This window comes from Lactuca serriola, chromosome 8 (genome assembly GCF_051521515.1).
Source record: "Lactuca serriola cultivar US96UC23 chromosome 8, Lser_US96UC23_V15, whole genome shotgun sequence".
Taxonomy (NCBI): domain Eukaryota; kingdom Viridiplantae; phylum Streptophyta; class Magnoliopsida; order Asterales; family Asteraceae; genus Lactuca; species Lactuca serriola.
Window position 1 is genome coordinate 142,090,374 of NC_136415.1, and position 16,868 is coordinate 142,107,241.

Sequence of the window (16,868 nt, forward strand, 5' to 3'; positions counted from 1 at the left end):
CTCTCAGGGTCACGGGAAGACACCGGCTTGATTGTACACACCGATGCGAGATTATGTGGATGATTCTGGGATAGTGACATTTTTTATGTGGATTGTGTTGATACTTGAGACAATTATGTTTTTGAGATATATTATGAGTTTTTGTGTGTTTTAAAAATGAAAATTTTGATTTGAAAATTTACGTTGTTACATGAATGAAATGTCAAAACAAAATGTTGAACAATGAGAGAAAAGAATGAGTGATCTAGAAGTTACATATGAGGTCGACAGTGAAAGGGAGTGGTCGTCGTGAGTGAATAGTCGAACCGGAAATAATTGAAAAAGCAAACAGAAATAACTAAAAATTGAACCGGAAAACGAGTGAAATCAGAAAAGAATGAGTGATCTAGAAGTTACATATGAGGTAGACAATGAAAGGGAGTGGTCGTCGTGAGTGAATCGTCGATCGAGAGGGAATCGAACTTATTTTGGGTGCAGCATTGTGATGAATAGGACGTCGATGGCCTTTTGTTGAAGATAGAATCTTATATCGACAAAATGTCATCGGTATAGCGTTAAAAAACGATGTCGTTTCAATTTATTAGATAAATCATATAATTAAGTTAAAAAAAATTTATACCGAAAACAATCGTCGGTATATACTACCCACGGATCGATGCTCATCTGTACCGATGACATGTCGTTGGTTTATTTTTAGCAACGAAAATTTCATTGGTATAGGGATGTAGGTATAAGTATATAGTCTTGTAGTGTATCTAGATTTGCTGTTTAAGAGCATCATTACGGTTAAAAAATAATAAAAACTGTTACACGCCCATGTCTTTATGAAAGCACATGTTAAAATATACATCGATCACAAAATAACAACTTTTCTTGGTCGGCACAGTTTAAGTACTTTGTCGTGACAAATACATGATTACCTTTAGATTGTTCAGGAAAATTATATGCTTATGTATATTTAAGGCGTTCAGTTAACGCTCGGAAGCCTACAGACATGACCCTCTTCCCTTATTGTCTAGTACGGGAACTCCACGTATCTTGCATAAGCAAGGACCACTGTAACTTATAATAAAGTTCATATCCATACAAGCTCACTACAAACTCTATATATATAGGGTAGATTCTAGTCGAACTCCTCGATAAAAACTCACATCCACCACAAGATTTGGTAGCTTGAAGAGTAGTCATACCAGCATCATGTTTATCATCAATCTGATCAACTTGAAAGAAATTATGTTGTTAACCCTACTTATCATGTGCTTTATTCTATTATGGCTTTTCATGACCAAAAAAACTTCATGCAAAGTGTACTTAATAGATTTTGCCTGTTACAAGCCTCCGGTTTCACAGAAGTGCACGAAAGAGATTCTTATTAAAAACGCAATTCTTATGAAAAAGGCAAAAGACGGTGGACTTCTCTCTCAAGGGACGCTGGATTTCATGAAAAAACTTCTGGAAAGATCTGGGCTTGGTGACTCCACTTATATGCCAGAGATCTTTTCTGATGATCAAAGGTATACACCATCTATAAAAGATTCGAGAAGGGAAGTCGAGATGGCCATTTTTGGATCAATAGACATGCTTCTTGCTAAAACAGGTGTAAGAAGTGAGGATATTGGGATCCTAATTGTGAATTGTTGTATTTATAACACAATCCCATCTCTTTCAAGCATAATAGTTAATCAGTATAACCTTCGAGAAAATGTCGCCAGCTACAATCTTGTTGGGATGGGATGTAGTGCAGGTCTTCTCGCAATAGGACTTGCTAAACAGCTCCTCCAGGTTATGTTATATATATAGATTCTATCATCTGATAATCATCATGTACTTCTATATATTAATTCATGAAATATACATTGTAAGTTGTAACACTCTCATGGTATGCAAGAATCAACTGTATACATATATATCAAGCAAATACAACTCTACGCAATATTACAATTAACAGAGAAAATTAACGAACTACTAATTAATTTGACAGGTGCACCAAAACACCTACGCGTTGATAGTGAGTACAGAGAGCATTACAGAAAATGGCTACCTGGGAGAAGATCATTCCAAGTTCATTGCCAACTGCCTGTTTCGTACCGGCGGTGCCGCCATACTCCTCTCCAACCGCCCCTCCGACCACCATATCTCCAAATACCACCTTCTTCACACCGTACACAACAACACATCAAGATCAGATCGCTCCTATAACTGCATATTTCAGGAAGAAGACACCGCCGGGACAGTCGGCGTCACCATCAATAAAGACCTTCTCACCGCCGCTGTTTCCACCATCGAATCAAACCTAACCGCTTTAGGTTACTTAATCCTTCCGATGACAGAGAAACTTCTCTACGTAATAAACTACATCGCCAGAAACCTCCTTTCTGGAAACAAAATCCAGCCTTATGTACCTAATTACAGCAAGGCCGTCGATCACTTTCTCCCTCACGTCGGTGGAAAGCCGGTGCTCAACGAACTGCAGAAGACCCTGCGGTTTTCCGACGTCGTTATGGAAGCTTCGAGAATGACACTGTACAGATACGGAAACACCTCCAGCAGCTCGATATGGTATGAGCTGGCGTACGTTGAGGCACAGGGTCGGGTCAGAAAAGGTAACCGGGTTTGGCAGATGGCATTCGGGTCGGGTTTCAAGTGCAGTAGTGTGATTTGGGGTGCAATGAAGACTGTTGATTACGATGACAAGAATCCATGGACGGACGAGATTGCTGGGTTCCCAGTGACTTTGAACAAATGTGAACCGCTGCCGGTCTTTTTTGAACCTACCAAGAAAAAATAACTAATGTTCTATTTTTTTTTTTTTTTTTTTTTTTTTTAGTACTCAGGTAATTCCTATTATCTACCCTTACATTAAAGCTTATACACCGTGATAATAACTCCTTTGTTTGTAACGGGAATTATTCCTGAATGTTTTTGGACTTTCGGTCTTTCTTTTACTTTGGTGCTAGGATATAATAAGCAGTTAAACTCGGAAAGACTTCTAAGATGCATTCATGTTTTAACATGTTTTTAATATGCAATGCACAATGGATTTTAGTTGAACATCTAAATAGAGGAACTAGTTGTGAGAGGGCTTACTTCGGCAAACATGGTTATTGTTAGCCTAATAAGTTTATGGGGCATTTTCTTGGTTTGGATCAATGTTAACTCTTAGCTATATATATATATATATATATATATATATATATATATATATATATATATATATATATATATATATATATATATATATATATATATATATATATATATATATATAGAGAGAGAGAGAGAGAGAGAGAGAGTTAGGTTCAAATGTTTTCACTATCTATTGTGTGCATGTATGATTGATTCTGGACCAATCATTTTAATTATTTTAAAAAAGTAATTAATGCATATTAAATGCTGAAGATGTAATTAATACCCATTATATCTTCAACATATAATATGCATTAATTACTTTCTTAAAATAACTAAAATGATTGGTCCACAATCAACCATACATGTACACAATAGATAGTGATACTCTTTTATTATTCAATAATAAAACCCTATAAGTATTTTGTTCACTAATTGATGAGAATTTGTTGAAATTTTTTCAATTGCTTCCTATTTAACATTCTACACTCTATCTCCAATTCTTATGAACTATTATGGGTTCAATTGTGGCTGAAATTAATAACCAACCTTGGTTAATTCTTGAGCCTCCATTCTTATATGATTGTGTTGCAATCACTAGTAAATTGGTTGGAATTGTGAGGTCAAATGCTTCTTTTGGTGTCATGATTCGTGTATCTTTCACTTCCAGTTCTAGTGACATCATGTGTGATGTTTTTCTGCATAAATACCATGTTGTGAACCATCTAAAAGGTTTTAAAAACAATCCTTAAATGTTTTTATATGTGGCTTAATGGTGGACGAAACTCAAACAACAAATCGAGAGGGGGACACATGGGGTTGCTCTGGTGGCTTCTGCTACTTCGTTCCATAACAACAATCAGCGACAGTGGTTCCACAACAGCGACGTCGGTGGTGGCAGGGGTTACTTCAGCGGCTTCTACTGCTTCGTTCCTTGGTGTTCCGATGAGCTTGACGAGAGGGAGGGTGGGGAGGCGATGATTGGAGCTTGAGCTTGTTCCAATTCAATAGAAAAATAAGAGATTAGAGATGGTGGTGTCTTGCGGTGGCTAAGGAAGAACTCCGACTACAGCAGTAGCGGCGACTTTTGGTTGGTGTTTGTTTGACAGAACAAAAGGAAGTGGGTGGTTGGAGTGGTGGTTTCCGGTGGTTACAGTGGTTGTGAGGGTGAAGTAGTGGGTTGTTCTCAGAAGGAAAAAAAAAAAAAAAAAAAACAACAGAGGATGGGAGAGGGAGGTGGCACCAGTGATGGTGGGTGTTTCTTGGTGGCCGGAAAACAGCTCCACCTCTGGTGGAATTCTCTTGCTCGAAAATGAAGAAGGAGGAGGGATAACCACATCCTTTGACTGGTAGGATATGAATGAGAAAAAGAAATGGATTTGTGAAGAGAGAGAGAGATTTTATTTTTTATATTTTATTTAGTTAGAAAATAATTAAATAACAAAAAGAAAAGAAAAAAACAAATGGAAAATGGCAACTCCTTCATTTTTAGATTTTTTAAATTGGTTTGGACCAAAGCTACAGCAAAATAAAAATTTTTAGACTATTAGTACTACTCCAAATCTGTTTGGCCCAAAATAACATTTCTGGACACATACCACAAGAACCATTCTTGCAATTTTGTCTTAAATATATTGTTTATTCGAGAGGTGATAAATTCAAATCTGATTTAAGATATCAAAAACATTTAAGAGTAGTCTACAAATATATATATATATATATATATATATATATATATATATATATATATATATAACCTTATAAGCATCTTTGGTCAAACGCTGAATTTTAAGTCGTACAAGTCTTTATGCAACATGTACAATCAATTTATGCATATGAATTATATTTGGTCAATGTTTGAAAAAGTCAAAGGAGTTGAGTTCTTATCCGGCTTGTGATTAAATAGATTGATAGTTGATACCAAACTCCCTTTAATCACGACCCTATCTCCTTTTTCCTGGAATCAATTTATGCATATGCATTATATTTGGTCAACCACCAACGCCTGAAAATCGCATCACCTAGAAGCACCAACCACCAAACAGTCGCCCAACACCACCATTGTCATTGTCACCGCCATCATTTAACCGCCACCTCTCAATTTCAATCTTCTTATTTGATACTCCATGCTCTCTACATCTTTGCGCCTTCATCCACAACATCCAACACAATTAAAGCGTCCACAACTTTCAGTTTCAAGCTACATATTCGGAAGAACACCGCTAGAAGGACCCTTCACCTCCGCTGATCATCGCTATGACCAAAACTGCCCACATCTAACCTAACGACGGCCACTACCCACCACCCACCATTCAATCATATGTCAAAATTTGAATTCCGTGTATTTGAAACCCTATCACACTCTCTCCAAAAGCGGTTCCCCTTCTCTGCCTTGCTCTCTCACTGAAACCCTAAGCGGTCAACTACTATTTGTCGCCTCCCATGTCTACCACTTCCATCGAATTACCAACCCAATGCTTCCCCCACCGCCGCCTGTTTGTCTTCGATCGCTGGCCTCTACCACGACATAGATATAAACACAAACATACCTTCTCCAGTGTAGTTTTTAGATCTTTCTGTCTGTCGGATTTCTCTTTCTTTGGCGTCCTTTGCTCCTAATCCGTATGATTGTTGAAGGTAAATACTTCATAATACTTCCTATGCTGCTGTTTTGGGTTTCTTTTTTGTTTATTAGGGTTAAATAACCCCTATGATTTCAAATTAATTTTAGATTTAACATATAGATAACTATCGCAGCTTGAAAGAGGAACTAAAGAGAGTGAATGATGAGTATATCAGGAAAGAGGATGTAAGTGACCATTCAGGCTTCTTTAAATTTCTTAAATATGGCTTATAATCGATCAATTTTATGAGGTTGAGGCCTCGCTGGTGTATCCGTATGCGATCTCCTGATAAATTCCACCTAATATACCACTCTCTGATTTCTGCATCTTTATTTTTGTTCTTGATTAGTTGTAGGGGTTTGTAATATGAAAGGCTATATCGATCCAAAGATCATACATTTTCAGGAATGCTTTGTGGTTAAAGAAAGATGTCTTTTTATTTCTTTACTTCCTGGTGAACGTACTTAAGGTACCATTTACAACCCATATTCCTTCCTTGGTTATTTCTCTGAAATAAAAAAAAATCATTTATTTTGTTGGAGATCCATACAGAATCAATCGATTTTGCACTTGACTTTGAAGACCAAGATTTAACTAATAGGTATGTTTCCATGATTTTTGTTTTCTTAGACCATCCGTTATACCCACCACATACCACATATGTGGTGGGTGTCACATCAGCACCACATTCCACTATCACTAACATGGGATACTTACCACTAAACACACCACTCCACCTCATTTTTTTTATTTAAATTTAATTCAAAATTTTAAATTAAAAAATAACATAAAAATAACAATCAAAATAAAAATTACATTAGTTAAATTTAAAAAAAAAATAAAAAAACATTAAAAAAAAAACTAAAAATTCCAACCATAAATAAAATAAACTACCCCTTACGCCTACGTCGGGCTCGAACCGACTCTTTCATTGCTTGGAAAAGTTCCATTTTGGGGCGTCTTTCAATTTTAGCCACGGTTTCATATACGGAAAAGCTTTGCGTGTTGGCGTTGTTTTTTCAAATTAGTCCATGGTTGCCTTGAAAACATCAAAATCGTTCGAGCCGCTTTTGCGTATGTTTAGGAGGTTGTTGTAGATTCCTCCAAACTCAGATTCCTCCAAACTCGGTGCATTTTAGTCGAATATCTCGCCATTTCGACGTAATTTGATCAGCATTTCAAGTTTCACTTTCCATTAACTCGTAAAAAATGGCTCGGACTTTTTCCCAAAAACTTCCGTAAGGCTGGCTATCTCCTACAATTGGATCTTCGGAAGCCGCCACCCATGCCTCCGCTAACTTTTCTTCTTCTTCTTTTGTCCATGGGACCCTTTCTTGGGTGGTAGTGGGTCGGGCCGTTTTTTTTTCCTTTTTTTCTTTTTTGGTTGAGGTGGTGGTGAAGGTTGCGTTTCCGGAACAAAATCCGGCGAAAGTGGTGGTTGTGAGCTTGGTGGTTGTGAAATTGGTGGTTGTTGTTGTTGTGACGATTGTTGTTGGAGTTGTTGTAGTTGTTGAAATTGTTGAAATAGTTGGTATTGTTGTTGCATTTGTTGTTGTTGGAAAGCCGGAATAGGTTGATATTGTTGTTGGAAAAGTGGTATTTGTTAGATAGGGGAACCACTTTGAAGTAGATTGATAAAACCGCCTTGAGGTGACTCCATAGTCGGGAATTATCGAGGTGTTGTATCTAACGCAAAAGCGTTATCGGGTTGCGATTTCTGTAGTTTGGAGGGATATTTTGGTTGGGATCTATGATTTTTGGTTGTGAAGATGTAGAGTGTAGTTTGTGTATAGAGAAAGAGAAGAATGATGTAAAAAATAAGGAGTAAAAATGTGGTATTTATAGGTAAATAAATTGTTTATTTATTTATTTATTATTTTTTTTTTTACAAAACTAGCCGTTCAACGGCTAGATAACGGTCAATTTTTGCATCTTGAATCTCATTGGCCGTGCGACTTCGTTGCCCCGATAACGAGCCACCACGAAAACGAGCCACCACGAGACAACGGGGTGGTGTGCACGCCCGTTGTTCGTGGCCAGCTCGACCACGAAATTCCTCGTCGAAGGTATACCGTTTGGCCTTATGCGATGTGTGTGTTATGTAGGGAGTGTGTGTGTGTGTGACTATGTATGGCTCTGTGGGTGTATCTGGTTATGTGTGCGTAATTATCTTATTTGGATATTAACTTACACACTAGGTTCCAATATGAGTGCTCAACTTTGGTGGTTTAGGAATTGATTTCCGAAGAGATCTTTTCCTGTGTCTGTTGGTCATGTTTTGCGGTTCAACAACATTTGAGAGGTATATATGTTACTATATCCCATCATAAAACGTGCAGTGTTTAAGCTTTCTTTTTATCTAAATTCATAAATTTATGTATTTTACAATTTTAGTTGGTCTTATGTATGTTCAGTTTTTTTTTTTTTTTTTTTTTTTTTTTTTTGTCCGTGAAGAAGGTGAGGAAGGCCACAAGAAGAGAGTTCATGTCTTCCTGATATCTTTTGTTACATTTAATGTTTCTCAAAGATAGTAATACATATGTATGAAAATTGAGGTAATAATTTATATTATATATGTATTTATTTGTTTCATTAGGGAACTATTCCATTCTTCAGGTGATGGTTTATTTTTTGGTAACATTGCATTATTTTCAAAGGTGTCTTTAACAAATGGCACAACCAAGGAAAGTTGGAAAACTGTGAAAGTTTTGGAATATATTTCTTTAGTGGCCTAATAAGATAGTTTTGGACTATAATGCTTTAAAGGGTATACTTTTTCAAAGTACAATAAACATGTTCTTTGATAATGGCTTTGCATGTTGCAGCCAAGCATGGTCTTATCTTGCTGGTTATTTCTACAGATAAAAAAAAAAAAGTTAGTATGTATTATATAATTGTCTAAATGACAAAGGTTTTATAGTAAGTTTGATGTAGATATGGAGTTTTCGTTCTTTGTAAGAACATACAGCCTCTAAATCAACTAGAATTTTAGGAGGTCAACAAGTAGTTCAGGGTGGATGAACTATAACCGTGTTAAAATTTATGGGTGATATACAATTCCTGTAAGATTCCTGATCTTAACCACAAAAGATCGACAAGTTATAACCCAAAGCTATCTTACTTCATTAGGAAATTGGAGTTTTTGTCATGTTGGTAGTTTTGTAGTGGGAGACTATAGTTTTTAATAAAGATCAAATTCTTAATGATGCATATTGATAATATGAACACTAAAAGTGGAATGGTTGTATTTTGTACTTGTATGTCATAAGTTAAACAAGTTTCATGACTGTATTGATATTTTAGAGGTTATGGCATTTTTTTGTCACGTGTAAATAACCTTAGGTATAGAAATACGCCTATTTTGTAGATTTGCGAATATGAAGTAGTGTTTTTGTATCTATGTGAGCGATATACAAGGTTGATTTTGAACCAAAGATGCTTAGATCAATGATGGTCGGAGATTTGGATTTTGCCATTAATAAAATACCTTCTGAAAGAATTTACTAATATATCGTATAATTTCAGTTTTGTTGATTTGGTTAAATTATAAGTCTAATTACATGATTTTAATTATGTTATACAAGTTTCGTGTCGTGATCCCATAAATGTAAAATCGTTGTTTGGGTTATCAAGAGTTTAAAATAATGAGCATATGTAATATGGACTTTATTATTGGATTATATGATTCCATTTGAAGTTTCTCACGAATTGATTTTTATATTCTAATTTATTTGATTATTCATACAAAGATGATATTTTTATAAATGGAATTAAACAAAATTAACGATATTTTAACCGTTAGGAAAAAACGATTCTCAAAAGGATATAATATTTTCAAGAAAATTTGGAGAACAAACCATTATAATTAAAAAAATCATTCTGTTCATTTTAAATTAATAATATATAAAAAAAATTAGCTAACCATATTTTTGTTTGTTAGATACTTCTGTTAACAATATATTTCTAAAAAAAATATTTATAAATATAACAATTGGAAAAAAATGCAAGTATGAAAATATATCATCAACTCTAAATTGTTTTTATTTGCAAATATAGCAATAATAAGGAATCTTAAAGAGATTATTTTAAAAGAAAAGATTAAATTCTAAATTTTTATTATATAAGACACCACATTTTGGCTAAGCTAATTACAAAATTAACTAGGGCTATAAATGAGTCTGGAATCAGACCGGAACCAAAAGATTTGAGGGGAGTAAACTGGGTTCGAATATCAACATGACTTTCGTTGAAGGGTGACACCAGCCTCCTAAAGGGATCCATTAAATGGTTGGAGTGTATTGTTAGGTGGTTAAGAAAATGAAGGTTGTCCTTCTAGATCATTAGTGAACGCTCATGTAAGACCCTCTATTTTTTATAAAGACCTTAACCCTAAGTCCTAAATAAAAACTATTAAACCTTATCATAATTGCATGAACTTATGCAAACTAAAATATTATTCGTTGCTGCAAAACCAAATTATGATAATATGTATTTGCCTTGTGTTCCTTGAAATCGAACATATTCTAAAATGGAATTAATTGTCGAAACAAACTAATCGTCGTCTGCTATCAACAACGTAAACTACCATACCATTTGTGACAAAAAAAAGTAATCGTTTCTAAAAACTAATTTATAAAAATACTATTTGCACTCGTCGCATGACGTGGGTAAACGGCTAGTATATATATATATATATATATATATATATATATATATATATATATATATATATATATATATATATATATATATATATATATATATATATATATATATATATATATCTTGACTTATTTTCTCACATCATTAGTGGTTTTGGTAACTTGTACGTAGGCATTAGGTATTGTACAATTTCCCTTGATATATAAAATTCTAGGTTTGGAAAAATACAGTACGAATAAAAGTACTAGGGACTTATCTTCTTCGGTTCTTTCCGCTCGGCTGTTTCCTTTTCCAGTCTTTGAATACTTTCAGGTAAAAATTTCTCTTCTTTTTTCTTGCTATTCCCTTTTCAATTCGTTTGAAGCTATAATCTGTAATGGTTTTGTTTTTTTTTTTTAATTTTGTCTGAATTAGCGAATTCCTGTTATAAAAGAGGCTTCAAGTTGAGTGTTATGTTTTTTAGGGTTTTATATACATATTTTCTGTACAATTTATGTATCTTCGCGTCTTAGACGTGACTTTACCTTGTGTGTTTCAGTTAATTAGAAATAATTTCACTACGATGTTTGATTTAGGGTTTTCAGAGCTGCTAATTTGTTTTCAAATATCGGTAACCCTAGTTAGATCTGCTCATATAAGCAGTTCCGTTGACTGTTTCGATCCCTGATTTGAACATAACACGGCTTCATTTGTCTGAAGATAACTTATTTCATGGTACATTTAGAGATTCCCCGTAATAATTTTTTGGTTCCATCTCTTTGAACTGCTTCTGCAGGTGCACAAATGGCGGGAAAGGGTGGGAAGGGTCTATTGGCTGGAAAAACAACTGCAGCAGCGGCTGCAGCAGCTAACAAGGATAAAGACAAGAAGAGGCCAACTTCCAGGTCTTCTCGAGCTGGTCTCCAGGTATACATATAGAAGAACAGTTATACACTAAATTTGCATACATCATGCTTTTTTTCTGTTTAAGACTTGTTCAATAAAGTCTAGTATTTTTCAAATTCAAACTTGACATAGATCTTTCTGTAGTTCTATTACTTTGAAATAATTCTATTCTAAGAACCATCCATAGTTAAACAGTTATATGAAATTGAAGAAGTGAACTTGTTGAGGAGAGTTTATTGGACATTTATCTGAAATTTTGCAGTTCTTGGAAGCATAATCCTTGTTGTGCTCTTTAATTCTGCTGTCACTTGGATCTTTAAGAGACTAGTGAAGTTTTCTACTATAAATAATAATCAATTTTTTCTAATTATTACCAATGATCAAGAAAGTAACTTTAGATCAACACTTTGTTAAAAAAAGGTAAACATTATCAGCTGCGTGGGTTAAGTGATATATGCACAAACTCTGTTTCTTTCTTTATTGGTCTGAAAGTACTGTGTGAATACAAGTAAATGACTGTTTTACCCTCATTGGACGGTGTTTGTTTTGTTAATGATAATATTTATTTATATATATACAACTTGCAGTTTCCGGTGGGAAGAATTCACCGGCATCTGAAAACAAGAACCTCCGCCAACGGGCGTGTGGGAGCCACCGCTGCGGTCTACTCAGCCGCCATTCTGGAGTACTTGACTGCTGAAGTGCTTGAGCTGGCAGGAAACGCCAGCAAGGATTTGAAGGTGAAGAGGATCACGCCACGTCACTTACAGCTGGCGATCCGTGGTGACGAGGAGCTCGACACACTCATCAAAGGTACGATTGCTGGAGGTGGTGTCATTCCTCACATTCACAAGTCACTCATCAACAAAACCACAAAAGAATGAGATGTTGATGTTGATGTTGATGTTCCATGTTGGCTTCTTCAACAAAACACTCTTGAGTTGACTACCATTGACTGCTTTAGTTTGTAGGGTCTTGGATTATGGTAAGGATTTATGTAGTTTGACTTTGATGTTATTTAGTTTTTATCTTGTAGAATTCATGTATATCTGGCTTCCTTGCATATCATCTTTGGATTCTGTTACATTCTTTCTCTTGAATTATCATGGTGGCTTTGTGCTAGCATCTAAGTTATATCTTATCTTGTCATTCGATGATAGTAATATAGAGTTAAATTTTGATGTACCTATTGATATACCTATAGATACATTAGGTAAATGTAAATTCTATAAAATGTTACATTACGTATACAAATACAAAAAAATTTAACCTGATTAACCGCATCAATACACAAAATTTAATGGTGAATTACATGAAATAAATGAAGCAATAGAAACATTGTTTTTGTTTGAGAAAGAAGCAACCTATTGACGAAATCTTAGTATTCTCTAATGAGATTCAATCACGTCTTGGATATTTAGATCTTTTTGAATACATGTGTTAAATATGAATTGGTTTTATAGACTTTTTAGGTATGAAAATATATGGTAAATGATAGCCAAAGTCGTATCTTTGAAAAAGTAGATGTTTTTCATGATAAATAAATTAATATATAAAAAGAAAATACAAAGTATTTTTTGAAGAGTATAGTGTGCTTCTAATATTATAATATTATTAAAGGTATTAATGTCATGACCCAAAAAAATATGGCGGTGTCTATAATATAATTAGACCTAACAATTCGTGAAACAAATATACGAATTCGTGTATGAAACGACACAAAACGAATACATCTTGAACGAGAAAATAAAGTTTATTTTTCTGTGTAATCGGGTTGTATCAAATTTGTGTCTAACATGTGAAGACTACAAAAATACATATTGAAAAAGAAGATAAATTTTATTTTTGTGTATTTGTATCATATTAAATTCGTGTCTGGCACGGATACACACGATTATGACCATGTTTTTGCCAAAAATGTAAAATGAAATGATATTTCCACTTAAGAAGTTGATCCATTTACATAAAGTACATTATATTTATAGCTATTGTATAACTCGGTAAAACATATAATTTATATGGATGAATTAAAATTTTAAGTGAAAATATCCCTTAGTTGATTTTTGATATAAGTATGATTTGAATATTTTGATTTTCTTATTTGACTTTTATATTCTAACAATCATTGATTTTTGATATAAGTATGCTTGGAATATTTGATTTTCTTATTTGACTTTTATAATTTAAAAATGTTTGAAAATAAGAATAGATTTATAACTAGTTGTGAGACTCATGTATTACATGTGTTAATTAAAAAAAGTTAATATAAAGTCTACGTATTTGAAAACTTTGAATTTATAAGAAAATAAGAAAAATAATGAATTATTAAAATTGAAATGCTTTTATTATCTTTTAAATTTAAACAAATAAACAAAAGAAACTAATGACCTTTAATTTGAGAATTTTGAAATTAAAAGGTGAGTCCATTAATGAAATTGATATTCATCTATTAGTATATTTATTGTAATTATTACAATCTTCTATAATAAATGAAGATAATTTTGCCATATGTTATTTCTAATGAGTTTTGACACTTGTCATTTTGTGATATTTTTTAAATAAATAATATGCACATGTCAATTTATGGTTTTTAAAAATTTTTAAAATTAAAAAGCCACGTAATACTTATAGTTATATATGTAAATTATTAAATGTAATAAATATTATACTAAATTGCAATTAGTATGTTTCTTATTTCAAAATTTTATTTTTTTTTAAAAAAACTTATTATTTTCATTTTAATATATTTTTTAGTCAACCAGTGTAATACACAGGTTTACACATAGTTAAATATTATATGAAATTTAATAATATAAGAAAACCCATAAAATGACATGTGGAAAAAAATTCAAAATAACCACAAAATGACATTTGGCAAATTGAATGAGAGTGTGACATGTGATAAAAAAAGATCTTTATTTATTAGAGTAGATTTTCGGGATCTAAATTTCCGACATAAAGTTATTTCAAAAATAATTTTACCAAAATTTTAAATTAAAACTTGTGTCTAAAGCTAGGGGGCGACAATCTAAACAACACGATAAAAATGTACAACACGAAACAAAATTGAAACTAATTAAATTTTAAATTTGTGTTCTTGTCAAGTGTAACAAACAAGATGTTGTGCCGAGTCTTGTTCATATTCAAAATTTAACATGAATTGACACGATATTATTAATACTATTGACGAGGTCACAATCATCTGCTCAATATAAATTCCATATTTACAGTTTTCTTGCAGTTTCCTCTAAACTCCATAATACCCCACGACTTTGTCTTTAACCTCTTCCACGGTTATATAACTTCCCTACTGCTTAGATCTCTTCTCTTTAATCTCCTGCTTTTGGTAACTTCTGCCGGTTCACATCAATGTATTTTTGGTGCTTAAACATCAACTGAATCCGCCATATACATGACTTAGTGGAGACTCTCCTTCTGAACTTCCACGTCCATCTTTGTCTTCTTCCCCTCTTTCCCATGTTCTCCTTCCCTATTGTAGTCGGTTGCATATCACAAATCTACTTCAACCTCCCAGATGAACCACCCACGATCATCGCCTCCATCACCCCCTGCAACTTCCCACCATGGAGCATTCAACTCCTCTCTATATAAATACACTTCCATCAAGAGACATCAGACATTTAATGTTGGATTAGGTGTCTAAGCCCATAACTATAATTGGTATGTACTTGATTTGATAGTATCATGATCATTTTGGGTTGCCTTTACACTGACAACTAGACATAATGACTATTGGAGAGAGAGAGAGAGAGAGAGAGAGAGAAAGAGAGAAAGAGAGAGAGAGAGAGAGAGAGAGGTTGATTTTGATTTTATTATTTAGAATAATAAATTGGTGCATAAATATGATTTATTAATATATTATAAGAATAATATATTAATTAGAAATCATATTGTTAGTAAGTATTTAATCAGAAATTAATATGGAATTAATTGGATTAAAGGAACGGATTGAAAGTGCAGGGCCTGTTTTGTAAGTATTTGATAGTTGAGGTTTTAGGCCATTGGATCACCCTTATTAGGGAGGGCCGAAAATCCCTAGAAGGATCTAGATATTTTCGTCCAAGCCCTAAGGAAGGGGTCCATGGACTTGCTTAGGCCTTAAGTTAAGAGATTAGAGTTTCTGCCTCAAAACCCTAGCTAGCCTCAAGTATACATAGAGCCCCTTGGCTCTTGAATTCGGCCACCCCTTGAGAAACCCTAGAAGAGCCGAATTTTTGAGCAAGCCAATACTCCCTCCTCTCTCTTATATTCATCCTCTTTCCCTAGTGTGTTTGTGAGCCATTAGAGGTACTACACTTGTGGTACTTGTTCTCAAGGGCAAAGGATCTTCAAGAATTGGTTGTTATTACTATATAGCAACAAAGGTATGTGATCTAATCTTTGTAGATTTCAAAATATTAGATGCATATTATGGTTTTCTATTTTGTGTTTAATGCTTGTATGTCTAATAGTGAAAACATAGATCCAATCTAGGGTTGAATGCACACATATGATTGTTTATATAAAACCCACCAGTGGTATGAGAGCTTTTGGTTTTGTTTTTAATTAAATTTGATACAATAGATTGAACTTGACAAATTAGGGTTTATGGCAATTAAACCCTAGGGCTTGGATTTTTCGAAACTAGGGTTTCTAAAACCTAGTTTCGAAAATTGATTAGGATTTTTGAACTTGTTCCTTTGGCCTCCATTTTTACGATTTCTAGGGTTTGCTAACCCTATAATTTTCGAAAAATGCCTCCCCCAGTGTTAGATTTCGAAAATCTAGGGTTTTGGGTAGTATTATCTTTTAAATTGTTTAATTAGATAATCCTATGAGATTTAATAATTTAAATTAATTGTTTAATTTTGGATAATTATTAAATCAAGGTATTTAATATTTAAGATTTTAAATTAAAAGAAAATTTCTAGAGGTTTGTAACAAAAGTTTGAATGGAAAGTGAAAAAGTCTGAAAACACAACTGAAACACCTATGAAAACAATTCTTCCAGCAACATCTTGGAAAACTGTCCCTTCGAGGAAAGCAGTGCCCAAACAACCAATGGTTGAGTATGACTTTTGGATAAATGAAAAGACCTTGACATTCTGCATCTTTCCAAAAGATTCTCGGAAAAAGCCGTCCAAGATACCAACTGCTCAGAAATCACAAACCAAGTCCAAAGCCCATTCCAAAGTCCATAAATCTAACTCGGAGCCTAAAAACTCCAAAAATCACTGATTTAGTAGGCTTTTTGTGCTTCAGAACAAGATAAAATATGGTATATTGATAGTGCTTGTTTCATGCACATGACTGAACAGAAAGATTTTTACATGATCTGAAACTCGCTCCTAATGCTGGTTATGTTACTTATGGCAACAATTCGAATTCTCAAATTCGAGGTTATGACGTCTTGACCAATGGAAATTTATTTTTCTCTAATGTGGCATATGGAGATGATCTCAAGATACTCCAGTTGATGATTCCAAGCCTACAGAGCCAAATGATGACGAAAATGAAGATGATAAGAAATCCAAAAGTTCCACCTCAGACATAGGATCCTTCGATGATAAC

The 16,868-nt window shown here is 33.7% G+C and overlaps 2 protein-coding genes across 2 annotated transcripts; both read left to right on the forward strand.

Moving 5' to 3' along the window:
• The first annotated feature begins 1,127 nt into the window (after positions 1–1,127).
• Positions 1,128–2,821, forward strand: LOC145070898 (3-ketoacyl-CoA synthase 20-like). Its single transcript, XM_079017853.1, has 2 exons — positions 1,128–1,782; positions 1,982–2,821. The coding sequence occupies exons 1-2, from the start codon at positions 1,198–1,200 to the stop codon at positions 2,786–2,788; spliced, it is 1,392 nt and encodes a 463-aa protein (XP_078873979.1). The 5' UTR covers positions 1,128–1,197; the 3' UTR covers positions 2,789–2,821.
• A 7,767-nt stretch (positions 2,822–10,588) lies between these two features.
• Positions 10,589–12,381, forward strand: LOC145069525 (putative histone H2A variant 1). The gene is made up of 3 exons (XM_079016461.1): positions 10,589–10,724; positions 11,188–11,318; positions 11,885–12,381. Exons 2-3 carry the CDS (start codon positions 11,196–11,198, stop codon positions 12,179–12,181), a joined length of 420 nt encoding a protein of 139 aa, XP_078872587.1. The 5' UTR covers positions 10,589–10,724; positions 11,188–11,195; the 3' UTR covers positions 12,182–12,381.
• Positions 12,382–16,868: the final 4,487 nt, after the last annotated feature.

Coding starts and splice junctions, on each gene's coding strand:
- LOC145070898 (XM_079017853.1), top strand. CDS start 1,198: ATGTTTATCATCAATCTGATCAACTTGAAAGAAATTATGTTGTTAACC. Junction 1,783..1,981: donor TTGCTAAACAGCTCCTCCAG/GTTATGTTATAT, acceptor TTAATTTGACAG/GTGCACCAAAACACCTACGC.
- LOC145069525 (XM_079016461.1), top strand. CDS start 11,196: ATGGCGGGAAAGGGTGGGAAGGGTCTATTGGCTGGAAAAACAACTGCA. Junction 11,319..11,884: donor CTTCTCGAGCTGGTCTCCAG/GTATACATATAG, acceptor TACAACTTGCAG/TTTCCGGTGGGAAGAATTCA.